Source organism: Rhinolophus ferrumequinum, chromosome 10, assembly GCF_004115265.2.
Source record: "Rhinolophus ferrumequinum isolate MPI-CBG mRhiFer1 chromosome 10, mRhiFer1_v1.p, whole genome shotgun sequence".
In the NCBI taxonomy this organism is placed as follows: domain Eukaryota; kingdom Metazoa; phylum Chordata; class Mammalia; order Chiroptera; family Rhinolophidae; genus Rhinolophus; species Rhinolophus ferrumequinum.
In genome coordinates, this window is record NC_046293.1 from 73,827,828 (window position 1) to 73,840,979 (window position 13,152).

The window sequence follows — 13,152 nt, forward strand, 5'->3', positions numbered from 1 at the left end:
TACAATAAAAAAATGGGTCTACATTTTAACTCCTGATTTTTTTTTTTTTTTGTATTTATTGTTTTAAGTGAACTAAATGAAATAAGAGAGCCAAGCTCTGAGTTAGTGCCTCCTGGGAACCCTGACTACACCCATCACCTTGACCTATTTTATTGCCCTTTGTAGGAATGAAGAGGGAAGGAGATGGAAACAATGAGAAGAACTAGTGCAGTAATACAATTTCTTTGAGTTTCAGTGTTCTCCTTTGAACAAAATGAGAGTTTGGATTAGGTGTTTGCTGTAATTCTTTACAGTTCTAGAGTGGTTTAATTTTGAGAAATAGGAAAAGGAAGGAAAGGGGAAAGGGTGGGGAGAAGGCCTGGGCATTGTGGAATGGCTTGTGAAGTTCCCTTTTTTCCTCCTTTCTCAGCCAATGTGGTGAGAAATTCCATATTGTTAATGGTGACTGAGCTAAATGGTAACTAAAGTAGTGAATTTATTAGGACACTGTAGAGAGCTGAGATAAAGCCTCCTCTATCATTTAGCCATGTTGTAGCAATTAATGGAGTAAGGGCTTGTGTTAGTCAAGTTTGCTTGGTCTGCAGCAGAGCTGGTCTAACCTGATTCTTTAAGTAGTTTTGATGGTGTCTGGCACAGAGTCTAGTAGGAATTGTCAGTACATATTAGCTGATGAGTTAATAAATCTTGTTGGCTGCTGGAGGTGGCATTTTAGTGTTTGGCTATTAAACACGGTGTGGTTTGTAAGCCTGACTTCAAAAGAGTAGATGTTTTTCTTCCATTTTGATTTGCTGAGGGAACTGAAGAAGTGAGCAAACTTGGATGAAAGGTGCCTTTTGTCCCATTTCCCCTCAATTTACATTTGGTTTGTTTGTCCAACCTCACGATGAAACTTCAGTATTTCAGGCCTCATAATGGAAATTGAAATATTCAACCAGAATTATAGACTTTATTCTTGAAACATTTGTCTTTACTTTGAAAAGAATCATGTGAGCTACCTACCTCTTCTTTCCATGCACTCTAAACCACACATACATTAATATTTTTGTTGTGTGTGATGTTTCGTTAAATAGGTACAAACTGGATTTGAATCTTGGCTCTGACACTTACCAGCTGAGTGAACGTTAATATTTATATGAGCTTCTGCTTTGCTTTCTCTCTAAATGGGGGTAATGATGTTTTCTTTACATCATTTAAGGCTAAGATGATTATTAAATCAAATCATGTATGTCCACAATTTGACACATTGTAAAATTATAATAAGAGGAAGCTTACACTATGTATGTTTTTAAAAAATAATAGAACATTTCAAGCTCTAAGATGTCTCTGTAAATTAAAAAAAAATAGTATTCTCTTTTTTTCAATATCTAAAGACTATGAAGAAATGAAAGGAATGGGAGAAACTAAGATGAATATTATCTGCTTTCTAGTTCTCCATCAGGCATGATAGAAGGTACACCACAACTTCATGCAAATGCTTGGAGAGTTTCCTCCACTTGTTTTGCACCTGTTCACATACCTATGATGGACCCCTGTAACATTAATCAACAAAACAGTAAGTCTTTTATTATGCGCGTAAACTTAGGGGAAAGGTCTACATATTACTGAAATCTTCTAAAATTAGCAAGTTTAAGTTCTTATTTTCTTCATTATGATAAAATAGGTGCCATTCCTCATATATTTTTGTTTGACATAATGCCTTTACATATGCCTTGTTATGTAATGTAGGTAGTTTTAAAAAAGAACTCCAGGAAATGACAATTTATTTACTACTTTGCATTCATAAATTTACTTATTTTAAGTGTTTAGAAGTCCCCAAGTTCTTCCCAGATGTGGGCTAGCATTTTGGAGAGATCAGATTATTTGAATGCTAAAGAAAAATCTCTGGAAAAACTCTAATAATGCTGTTACAGTCTTCGGAGGTTTGACTTCATTTCCATAGTATCACAGCTCATGTGGATTCTCCTGTTTATCACTATCACATAAGTTCCGACTCATAGAATATATTATGGTTTTATAAATAGGAAACAGTGATCCAAAGAAGCTTTGTGCGACAAAGCGTATCACAATTTGAGGTGGTCATGCTCCAGAGTTGCAATTTGCAATGACATGGCAACTCACATGCCAAGAATTTTTGGCTATGTATTTTTTTTCTAAAGCAGCAGCAAACTGTGTGAAAGAAGTTTAGTAAAAGAAGACATATTATTGTTATCATTATTATTTTGTAAAATTTCTTTGTGAAAAAAGTGTGCATGCTTAAGTAGATTAAAATTTTTTTTTGATTTGTTTCTTTAATTATTTTGGCTAATTTACTGTTTTTATGTAGTTTCTAAGAATGCATTATTAATATTGGTTGAGTACCATGAGAAGCCAGTACAATTTTGTAGTAGTTGTTTGGGAGGATTCTGTTGATTGTCATATGGTCCTTATTATTAATTTATAGTTTTGGTGTACTGGAAAAACATAAGATAATGCTGCTTTTAGTGCTTTTTATTTAAGCCAATATCTAAACTTGAAGAAGTTTGTTACCTCTTTGTCATTTTTTTCTATCTATAATAAGAGGACTAGACTAAACTCTTTTGGTCTCTATGATTCAATACTTTTATCTCACTCCCATTTAACAACACTTTCCCATATTCTGTCCTTAACTTTCTATTAATAGAGTTACTCCTTCTCCTTTAATTAGTCTCGCTCAGTTTGTTTCTAACTTTCTCAGTTCCCTCCTGATATTGCAGCAACTTTTTAAAAAATTTCTTTAATAACATGTAAGAGTTAGAATAGAGTCCAATTGATGCATTCAATTTCCTCAGGTCTTTTTAAAATTACCTCCTTTATTGCATGCCATATATATATATGTAGATATATAGATAGCTAGATATAGATATGTAGATATACACTGTAGACATAGATATATAAAATCACCTTTATCCCTATATCTTATGTCTTCTCTGATATATATTTTAGATACTATCCTTGTTCACCTTTGCCATGAACTACTTTTTTTTCTTTTTTTTTAAATTTCAAATAGGTAAATTCAGAAAAATCCCCAAAGAAAGGAAAATAAATAGATAAAAGACAAAAATGCTGATGTGGATTCCAAAAGATTTTTTTTGCACAAGGAACTTGTTGAGTCACCCTTTTGCTTAATGTCAGTAGGAATATTTTTTGATCTACAAATCCTTCGGGCACACAATAAAAACCCCATTGATATATTGCTTTGCTTTGGAGCTCCTGGGGATTAGGAATATGCATGCCAAGAGTATGTTGTAAAGTCTAAGTCATTTGTTTTCATATCCATATGCAGAACAATGCAAAAATATAATACTCAGATAATTGCCATGTATTTCCTTATCAACAATAAATATATTTAAAATACTCAACAAAATAAATTCAGTATAATTCCTTTGTAGTGAAAACCTTCTGATCTCTGGCAGCTCGTCTGATCTCTCAAAGACAGTGACAACTCCAAGATTGATTAATTTTAGCTGTGAGGAAATCAATGAAACCTAGGTCTACTACATTAAGGAATCACATAGCCTTTTCCAGGAAGGTGGGATCTGGATTGTTTTGTCAAATTTTGTTATTCCCATAAAAAATTGTATCTGATCAATCATTCTCTAGGGAAAGGTCAACAAATTTCAAGAAGTGATTACACACACCCCACCAAAAGGCTTGGTAATTGTATTTCATGTCCTTTAGCATATGTTCCAATCCCTAATTTCTATCCATTATTCATTTATTCACACATTTGTGGATTCATTTATCAAACCCTGTGCATTGTGCCTTGTGCAGACCTTATGTGCAATGACTCCGTGGCATCTGCTACATTACCATTCACCTCAGAGACTCCATTGGAATGAGATAATTCCCAACTACCCTGCATAATTGTGTATTCCTGGGAGTTGCCATAACCTCCACAATCTGGCACCATTTTTATTGTGTGTGGATGTCTGGAGATAAGGTTCCCACTTACCAATCCTTTATAGTAGAATTGGGGTGATTTCCTGAAATATTCCTCAGGCAATGGGGTGACTGAGGTTTTTCCAGCAACCCTTCTGTTACTTATGCGATTCAGGTAAAATACAATACTTTTTTTTGCTACAATGTTATTGAGTGTAGATTAAGTACCATTACTAATATTACCAAAAGTAAAAACAAACAAATAAAAACAATGTAAGCCGAAAATATTGTCTCTTATTAAAAGCAATACAGCGTATTTCTAGGAACGCATGATGCGCGGATAGTTCTGGAACTTGATATTTAGGATTAAGATCTGGACTAGTAAATGAGGTGCTAATGGGGTTCTTTGTCTGTTAGTTGGATACGCAGCACATTGTGATGTCATCCATCAGGAGCTCTTTGCTCCTTGCCACTTCTACATTAGCCCTGGGTTGTACTATCAGCTATGCCGCCATGATGCATGCAAGTGTGGGAGCCCCTGCCTGTGCAACGCCCTTGCCCACTATGCCTACCTCTGCAGCCAGCGTGGTGTTACCATTGATTTCAGAGCTCATGTCTCATTCTGTGGTGAGTAGGACGGTGAGAGCACAGCTACAGACAATCAGAGAACACTTTAGAGATTTTCGCATTTGCAATTACCGATTTCATTTAAAAAAAAAAAAGGAAGGTCAATATTGCTACATTATTTGCTACATTATTTGAAATATAATGAACAAACATGAAAAACACATGAAGTACTTTGTTTCTTAAAATCAGGGATATGTTGGATACATCAATAACTTTCGACTTTTATTATAAAGAAACTTAGAGTGTAACTGTATGGTTTGAAATATGTAACAGAAGTAATTTGAAAAACTTGAAGAAAAAATTCTAGAAATCTCGTATCTAAATATTGGAAAGTAGGGAAAAGCATTATGTACTATAATGGCACTGCTGATTTGTAGTTAAATAGGCAATAGCCAAGTATTATCTCAAGGTCTTGGGGCTTAGTCCGCCTGGTTATGGTGTCTGCTGTTCTCATTCATGGTAGATTGTTTTCTTTCCTTGTGTTCTAGAATTTTATTATGAGCTAATGTTTATTAGGGATTTCTCCCACCCTCCATTAGAATCCTTAATGACCTGGGCTTGAAGAGCATCCCTCTCTCTACCTCTCTAACCCCCAGTGGTTTCGCAAAGCTTTTCCTATCACTTCAGAGGGCTCACTGGCCAATTTTGATGTTATTTTCCCCGGTTGGGGTTTCTAAGACAATGATAATGTAAATTTAAAAGTAATGTAAATCCATATCACAAACCTGTGCAGGCTGTATATCTAGGATTTTGGTTTTTCAGAGGATACTTTATTTTATCACAGAACCCACTGAGTTAGAGAGGCTTTCCTTGCATCTTTCTGTAGTATGGGCAGATTTCTTCTAGTCCAGGAGTTGGCAAACTACATCCTTGGGTGTCCTGTGTTTTTGTAAATAAAGTTTATTGCCCATTTGTTTACACATTGTCGATGGCTGCTTTTGAGCTACAAGGGCAGAGTTGAGTGGTTGTGATAGGTCCCATATGTCCTTCCAAGCTGAAACTATTTACCAGAAAGTTTGCTAACCCCTGCTTTAGTCCATCTTTGCAACTGTGGATGGAGCGTTTTTGAGGGTCCAAGTAAACGGTCTCCCAATTCCTTGCCTTATAAAGGACCAAGTTTCATTTTTAATTCCCACGTAAGTTAAATGTAAAGTCCAACAGATTGATCCTCCTTTCCTCTACTCAAATTTCTGGATTTTACTTCCTTATTCACTTCTGGTATCTAGAGGTGTCACTCACCTCCTCCCTCCCCCCTAATTTTTTTCTCTCAAGATCAATTATACATGTCACATAATTTTAGTCATATTTTTTTCCCAGTATTTTCTGGGAGTTTGTACGAGTGTGTTTTTAGATTGTTTTAGTTTGCCTACTGTAATCACTTAAGTTTGGTCTAAAGAAAAATTGGAAAGGTTTAGAAAAAAGTATAAATATGATTAAGAAGGCAAAAAATAAAAGCTATGAATATGGATCAATAAAGTCAAATTTTGTCTTGTTTGTAGAAGACTAAAAATTTACTTAGGTTTAAAAAACGCCCTAAAGAAGATAATGTCAGCATAGCAGTAAATAGACTTAAAATGTGAGGGCAGGAAGTTTATGTACACATATAAAATACTTTAAATATTTTTAAAAACTATGGTACAGGCTATTAAAGAATGTTATGGAATATCACTCTTAGAACTATTTCAAAATTGAAATTTTATTTCTCTGTTGTATTTCTATTGAAGCAAAGATGGTTTAATTAATTAACTTCTGTTACAGATTCTGTAAGGTTCTAGGTTTGTTGATGTATGATATCTTTTTCTTTCTCATGATTTATATCTGACTTAGACCTCTCACCCAGCATAAAATGCTTCTCTACTCTGTGGAAATCTCTCTCCTTTGTCCTCAGGGGTGGTGTGCCAGAAAGGTATGTTGTACCATCACTGCTCTTCCTTTTGTCGCCGCTCCTGCATTTCTCTCTCATCCCCGGAACAGTGTACCGATGATTGTGCAGAAGGCTGCAACTGTCCTGAAGGCAAATACTATGAAGAAACACTTAGTTTTTGTGTACCCATGTAAGTACACAGGAATAAATGTGTTGACAGCATCTGCTTTTTATCTCTTTTGGCTCTTACAGGTTAGCTGGGCTTTCATGCTTGTTTCTTTTCTTTCTTTCTCACTCTAACTGACGTAGCACCATTTACTGGAAAAAACAATTTTTCCCACTATTGCACAGTCACTTTTATCCTTCAGATAGGTGTGCATATCTGCAAAGATCTGCTTGTGAGTCATGTTTTTAATATTTCTTATTTATTTATTTATTTATTTATTTATTTATTTATTTATTTATTTATAATCCTGTATATGTTACAAATATAGAAAGAGTTAAGGAATCTGATGGTTAATCCTGGAGAACATTTATACTTGTGTTTACCATATCAAAATTAATAACAAGATTTATGTTTCACCATCATCTGGCAAATTTGAGGAGCAGCATTGCAATGTCGGTCAGCACTCAGAAATTTGTCAAATATCACATGAGATAAGGGACTTTTGGCTTATCCATAGGGTTAAATGATATATTAGTTAGTTTCTCTGAGGTACATTCAGGGACTTTTTTGTGACTAAAACAACACAATCTGCATTGTCACTAAAACAATGCAGATTTTCTATCTTAGAAAACAAAATTTAAAGGACTTCACATTTAAATGGTGTCTGCCATTTGTATAACAGAATTCGTTGTAGTCTCAAAGAATAATGTCATCTTTAGAGTGTGCCTTAAAATTACCAACACAGAGCATAAGGTCTCCTTGAATTTTAGTGTTTTTTTTTTTTAATATATATCCTATTTTATTAATTTAAGGTTTTTTTTTTTCCCCTTATAGATTTCATTGCCGGTGTCATTATAGGGGCAGTGTTTATCAACCAGAAGAGCTCATCCCAACACCCTCAGGCTTATGGTAGATTTCAATGATGGTGATTGTACTTGACAAATAATATGTACTAATATAATTTCTTAACCGAATCCATAAATTAACGTATGATTATTGTAATTTAAAAAATACAGGTACCGTTTAAAACCATATATATTACATTTCAACATGGAATGCCTAGCTAGGTCTTGTATTCATAACTGCAGAAAAGAGTTATGCATTGAAGGGTCATGCAGTGAAATGGAAGCCCTTTGGTCAGTTCGATTCTTAGAAGTTAAGAGTGAGATGGATGTTCAGATAATGCAAGCTACTGATGGGTTTCAGTTTTGTGGTTCATTCACTGGCTTAACAAGAAGCAATTCCAAAATGGATTTAAATATGTCACATGCTGGAGTGAGGGTGCTGCCTCCCTAGAACATCATTGATCCCAGTGAGATGACACTTGTTCCTAGGAGAATACTCATTCAGATTGTAACCTGTCTGTTAAAGATACAGACATGTCCACGCAGCAGTCCACTCTGATCTACATCGAACTCCTAACATCCCTCTTCTATTAGGTTGGTGCAAAAGTAATTGTGGTTTTTGCAATTAGTTTTAACTTCTTGAACCGCAATTACTTTTGCACCAACCTAATCATTGTACCACGGGTGCCCACAGATCATTGTAGACGGTAGTTAATAGTAGAAAATAATGATCACAAAATGATCTCACCATTACTAAGTACCTTCTGTAGTCTTAGCAGCATTCTAAGTGTTTTATGCCTATTATTAATACACTTACTCGTCACTGTAATCCTAAAAGATAAGTACCGGTGCTTTATTCTCAGTCTACAGGTGAGGAAAATGGCGCACAGGCAGTTAAGCAACTTGATAATGAAGCCAGATTCGATCTCAGGCAACGTGGCTCTGCAGTGATTGTTCTCTTGCCTACTTTGCTCTGCAGCTTGTTTCATATTCACAGCAGTATGCGGTCTAAGCTCAATTTACCTTACTGTTACCTCCATCTCCCTTCCTTCCACTCCTCAATCATGATACAAAAGCAACCAGCTCTTGGATCTTTCTCTCAGGTTGTACTACCAACCACAGTTTCCTAAGCCAGAAATGAGAGTCATTTTTGACTCCTTCCTCCTGCTTAATAACCCGAGCCAATAAACTCCCAATGACTCTGGAGTTTACTTTCTGCATGTAGTTGAAATCCCCCTCCTTTCCATCACCACTACTTAACAATGTCTCTTTACCATCTCTTCCCTGGACCTTTCTACCTGTATTTTTTGCCTCTAGTCTTGTCCCCTTCCATTTTGCCAGGTGTTATGCAGCTCTCTTGAATTTAACATAATTGAATTTATTTAAGTAAATTGGCAAAAAATGAAGGAATTATTCCTCCTCAGTGAAAAAGAAGATATATCATTAGTGTCGCAACCTCATTTGCCATTCCTCTCCAAAAGCCTGTCACAAAAAGCCTGTATGATATGGAAGTGCTGGCTCTCTGTCTCAGCTCCTCGCTGCTATTCTCAGTGGGAGCAAATCACACCTCTGAGTGTCATGCTAGTGTTAGACAATACATAAGCATATTTTGCATGTGACGTGGCCCTATATATGTATCAGTCAGTTTCTTCATGTGAGCTCAAATACGGAAAATCATCAGGTCCAAAGCTGGAGAAAGAAAAACTCTTTATGTTGGAGTTGTTGAGAATTGGTGTGTTGTTCCCTATCGTGATATCTTTTTACGGGACCTTCAAGATTAATTTTGCCTGTATTTGCTTTTAGTCTTATGCCATGACTTTAGAATGTAAGTTGCAAGGAAGATGTGACTCCATTCTATTTTCAATGCTGCTGCCAAAATGATTTCTCTAGAATTCAAACCAACCATATCACTTCTCTGACTAAGCTCAGTGGCTACCTTACCTCAGGGATAAAGTCTTAGCATCTCAGTAGGAGCTGGTCTTTGACTCTGCCATCTGCATCTCCTGTCACTTCCTGTATTGCACTTTGTTATATAAAACATTGCCCTACCCCTGCATGGCTTTCTACTACGTTTCTACCAAATGTTATAGCCTTTATACTTGGGTAAAAACTCTGAATTTTGGTCTTTGTATTCCCTGTCACAGTGTCCCACACATATGTTCGATAGAAATGTTGTTGAACTGAAATAGCTCTCTCCTAATTAGACCTAAGCCAGTAACTTATTTGTAAAAAATTCTGTGGGGAAAAAATAACATTTGTATATGTACTCAATCAATTCTTACACACTATATTGTTTTTGATATACAGAAAAATATTGAAGTTTGGATTCATACATTGTTTGTTTACTTTTACTAGCCAATGTTCAAATGGAACTGTGAAATGTGATGAACCAGCAACGCCCTCTACTGGTAAGATGTAGATAGATATTTTCCTTAAGGAGAAGGCAGCGCTACTATATCCCCAACTTTTCTCAACATGATGCTCCAGTGCTTCCTAACTTTTTTTCACATTGGAAATTATAACATTTGTAAGACAGTCTGCTTTGGGGCATATAAGGCTGCTTAGGGACAGAGCTCATCAAACCAGGGTGCTGCCTAGATGCTGCCTACCCCAGGTGCCCCAAGGGCTTCAGGGATGTGTATCCAGGTACCAGTTGTGACTCACTTGTGCAGCAGCAGTTGAGAAACTACTGTAGACCAGCACCTCTCAGATTTCAATGTGCACACAATCACCTCGAGATCTTAAAAATGCTGATTCTGAATCAGCTGGTCAGGAGTGATGCCTAAGACTCTACATTTCTATTGATGGCCAAGGTGATGCCAGTGCCAGCCATTTCTAGGCTGCAGTATGAGTAGCAGGGCTCTAGGACTAGCAGCCATCACTTTAAAAATGGCACATAAAATTACATCTACTGCCATTTCTCTTTAGAATGTCATTTTACATTTTCATATAATTCCTGGAGATCCTATATAATGGGGAATGCTATGTAATTTATTTTCACCATACCAAAAGCCTCAAATGTTTAGTCACTGTGGAGAAATTCTAGGCAAAGAATAAACAACTCTGTTTTCATTGATTTTAATGGGCAAGAAGAGTGTAGTCTGATGACACTAATTGCGAGCTGTTGCTTTGTTATTCATTTGCACGGCCATGTATATATATTATATATATTATTATATGTATTATATATGATATATTACATATATCATATATTATATATATATAATATATATATTATTATAAATTAGCTTTGAATTGTGTGCTCTGGATTTACTTTATGAAGATTCAGGCTATCTAGGGCTTCTCACAGGGTATGTTCATGGACCACACACATATTCAGTAGCTATTGGGCCATCCCTGCCTTCTGCCATTTGCTTCAGGGTGACTCATAATTGAAGAAGGGGAAATCCAGGTGGCCAGATTTTTCACTGAGGAATCCACAATATTTGATCCTTTTGGTCCCAAATAAGAAAACTTATTTAATCCCTCTGAGCCCCAAAGCTTTCTGGAGGCATATATAATCCCTAAGCTACCTATCATTATGTCCACTTCTGTACATCTACAGTATAGTGAGGACTGACGTCCAATAAGGACTCAGGTGAAGCAAGATCTAAAAGTATCATGTGCTCATTATAAACACATGGATTTGTAAAGTTTAAAAATACTAATTGTCATTCTTCAAAAGTTGGCAGCATATGTTTGTCTTAATCAAAATATCCTGTTCGTTGACCTCAGAAAATTACCTACTAGTTGTTCCATTATCTCTTTATGTACGACAGCTCAGGGTTTCAAACTCAAAATAGGTTTTGGAAATTTAGGTGACTAAAGGGAAGCTAGCTAGAGAATGTTTGTAAACAGATTAACCAAACATCATAGGGTAAAAGAATCACCTAGTAATAATTCCTAAAATATTCTACAGTGACTTGTGTTTTGATGACAAAAATACTTCAACATGAATATCTGTCTATGGATCAAATATAAAGTTAATGGTCCTTTGTCTGTGCCTTGTCCCTGAAGTTCATGCCTGCCCCGTGGGAAAAGTGTATTTCGACTGCAGGTTTCCTGATGCTGAATTGCCAGCTGGTGGTGTAAATTGTGAGATTACATGTGCAAACCTGGCCATGAACTTCACTTGTGCCCCATCCTCACCCTGCATAAGTGGATGTGTTTGTGCTCCAGGGTAAGCCTATTTTTCTTGATAATACATAACGTTCAGGATTTAATAGAAAACACAAGAGCACTTAAAAACACTGTTTACAGAAATAACTAAAATGGTTGTTCTGACTGGTGGCTAACCACCAGTCAACCAGATAACCACTTCTAGTTGGTAACTAGAAGGCTATTTAATAATTGTGCTATGTTCATGTAACATATCACATATGTTATCTGTGAGATATTACATACTGCATATAACGTGTGATTAAATAGTGTTACACATATGTATGCGATGTTATTCAAGTATATTGTGTGTGTGATGTTATTAAGGTACTACAGTATTAAAGTATTAAAAAAGTATTAGTTAATTAATATAATATTACAGTAATGTAGTGAATTGATGAGAAACTCATTTCAGGATGGACTTGGCATTTACTTCCTGATTCAACTGCAATTTTGCAAAACTGATAGTGGGCCACTCTTCACTGACAACACTTTAAGTGTATGTCTTTTGTATATTCTGTTGTGCTATTACTATTGATGTTCAGTTATAATGGTGATACCAACTGCTTTATCTAATGGATGTTACAGAGAATGGTGTGTGGAAGCTCCGGAGGGCAGTGGGTAACAGTGGAAGGTTTGTCTCAGACATACCAGAGTTCAAATCCCAGCTCTGCTGCTAGCTGAGAGATTTTTCTGCAAGTTCCTTTAAAGCCTCAATTAGGCGTTATGAAGTGTGTGTGTGTGTGTGTGTGTGTGTGTGTGTGTGTGTGTACTCAGTAAGTAGGGGTTAGTATTTTATGGCAGCATAATCTACTCTTGTCTTCATAAATTTCCTTTAGTAGCAGGAATGCCTAATACATGTGCAGACAAATGCAGAATCCAGTGCTATTAGCTTCTTGGAGGCACACATATAATCTGGCCACATTAGCCCTCCCTCTCCTGGTAATGAATAGAGGCAATGCTCAGAGGGAGGGCCACCTAAGGCAAATAGGTCACCCATTCTTCCTTGATGAACACATTCACACAAAGGGATTCCTGAGCTCAGTTCATAGAAGCCATGAGTGAAGAAGAGAGAGGTTTTGTGGTTTGTTTCCTTGGAGAGTTGCATTTGTCTAAATGGTCCCCATCTAGAATAGGTCTAAGAGCCGAGTAAGTTGGGACTGTACCAATCTCTTTGGAGAAAAAGGACACAGGAGAAAGCTGAAAGAACAGTCTGCATGGGAAAATAAAGGCAGGTAGAAATCAGGCTAGAGCAGATGAGCAAGGAAGACATTTTAGTAAAAAGGACCAGGGAAATAGAACTTTTGTTATGATAAAATAATTGAAATTCACAACATTGCTTGATTGATTTGATTTGATTACAACTCTTACGGAAGCATTACTGATTAGATACAGCTACATCCTAATTTTGTTTCATATGCTTTTGATTGATGCTATTATTTTAAAAAAAATCTATTTGCTGTCACCTCTGGCTTTCAGTGCAACAACGATTTATTTATTTACTGGTTAAATCTCATTATAAAAATGTAAAGAAATTTTCTCCCACCTTCTATTACTGTATTAAATAAACAAAGTTGAACTGACTAAGAGGACTC

The 13,152-nt window shown here is 36.1% G+C and overlaps 1 protein-coding gene across 1 annotated transcript in view; it reads left to right on the forward strand.

Annotated features, from left to right (window-relative positions):
* OTOGL (otogelin like) overlaps positions 1-13,152 on the forward strand; it is a 146,966-nt gene that overhangs the window by 42,430 nt on the left and 91,384 nt on the right. Inside the window, 6 exon segments of the mRNA XM_033116163.1 lie at positions 1,428-1,552; positions 4,315-4,524; positions 6,413-6,578; positions 7,389-7,463; positions 9,755-9,807; positions 11,417-11,579. Of these exon segments, the coding sequence (XP_032972054.1) occupies positions 1,428-1,552; positions 4,315-4,524; positions 6,413-6,578; positions 7,389-7,463; positions 9,755-9,807; positions 11,417-11,579 (792 nt within the window).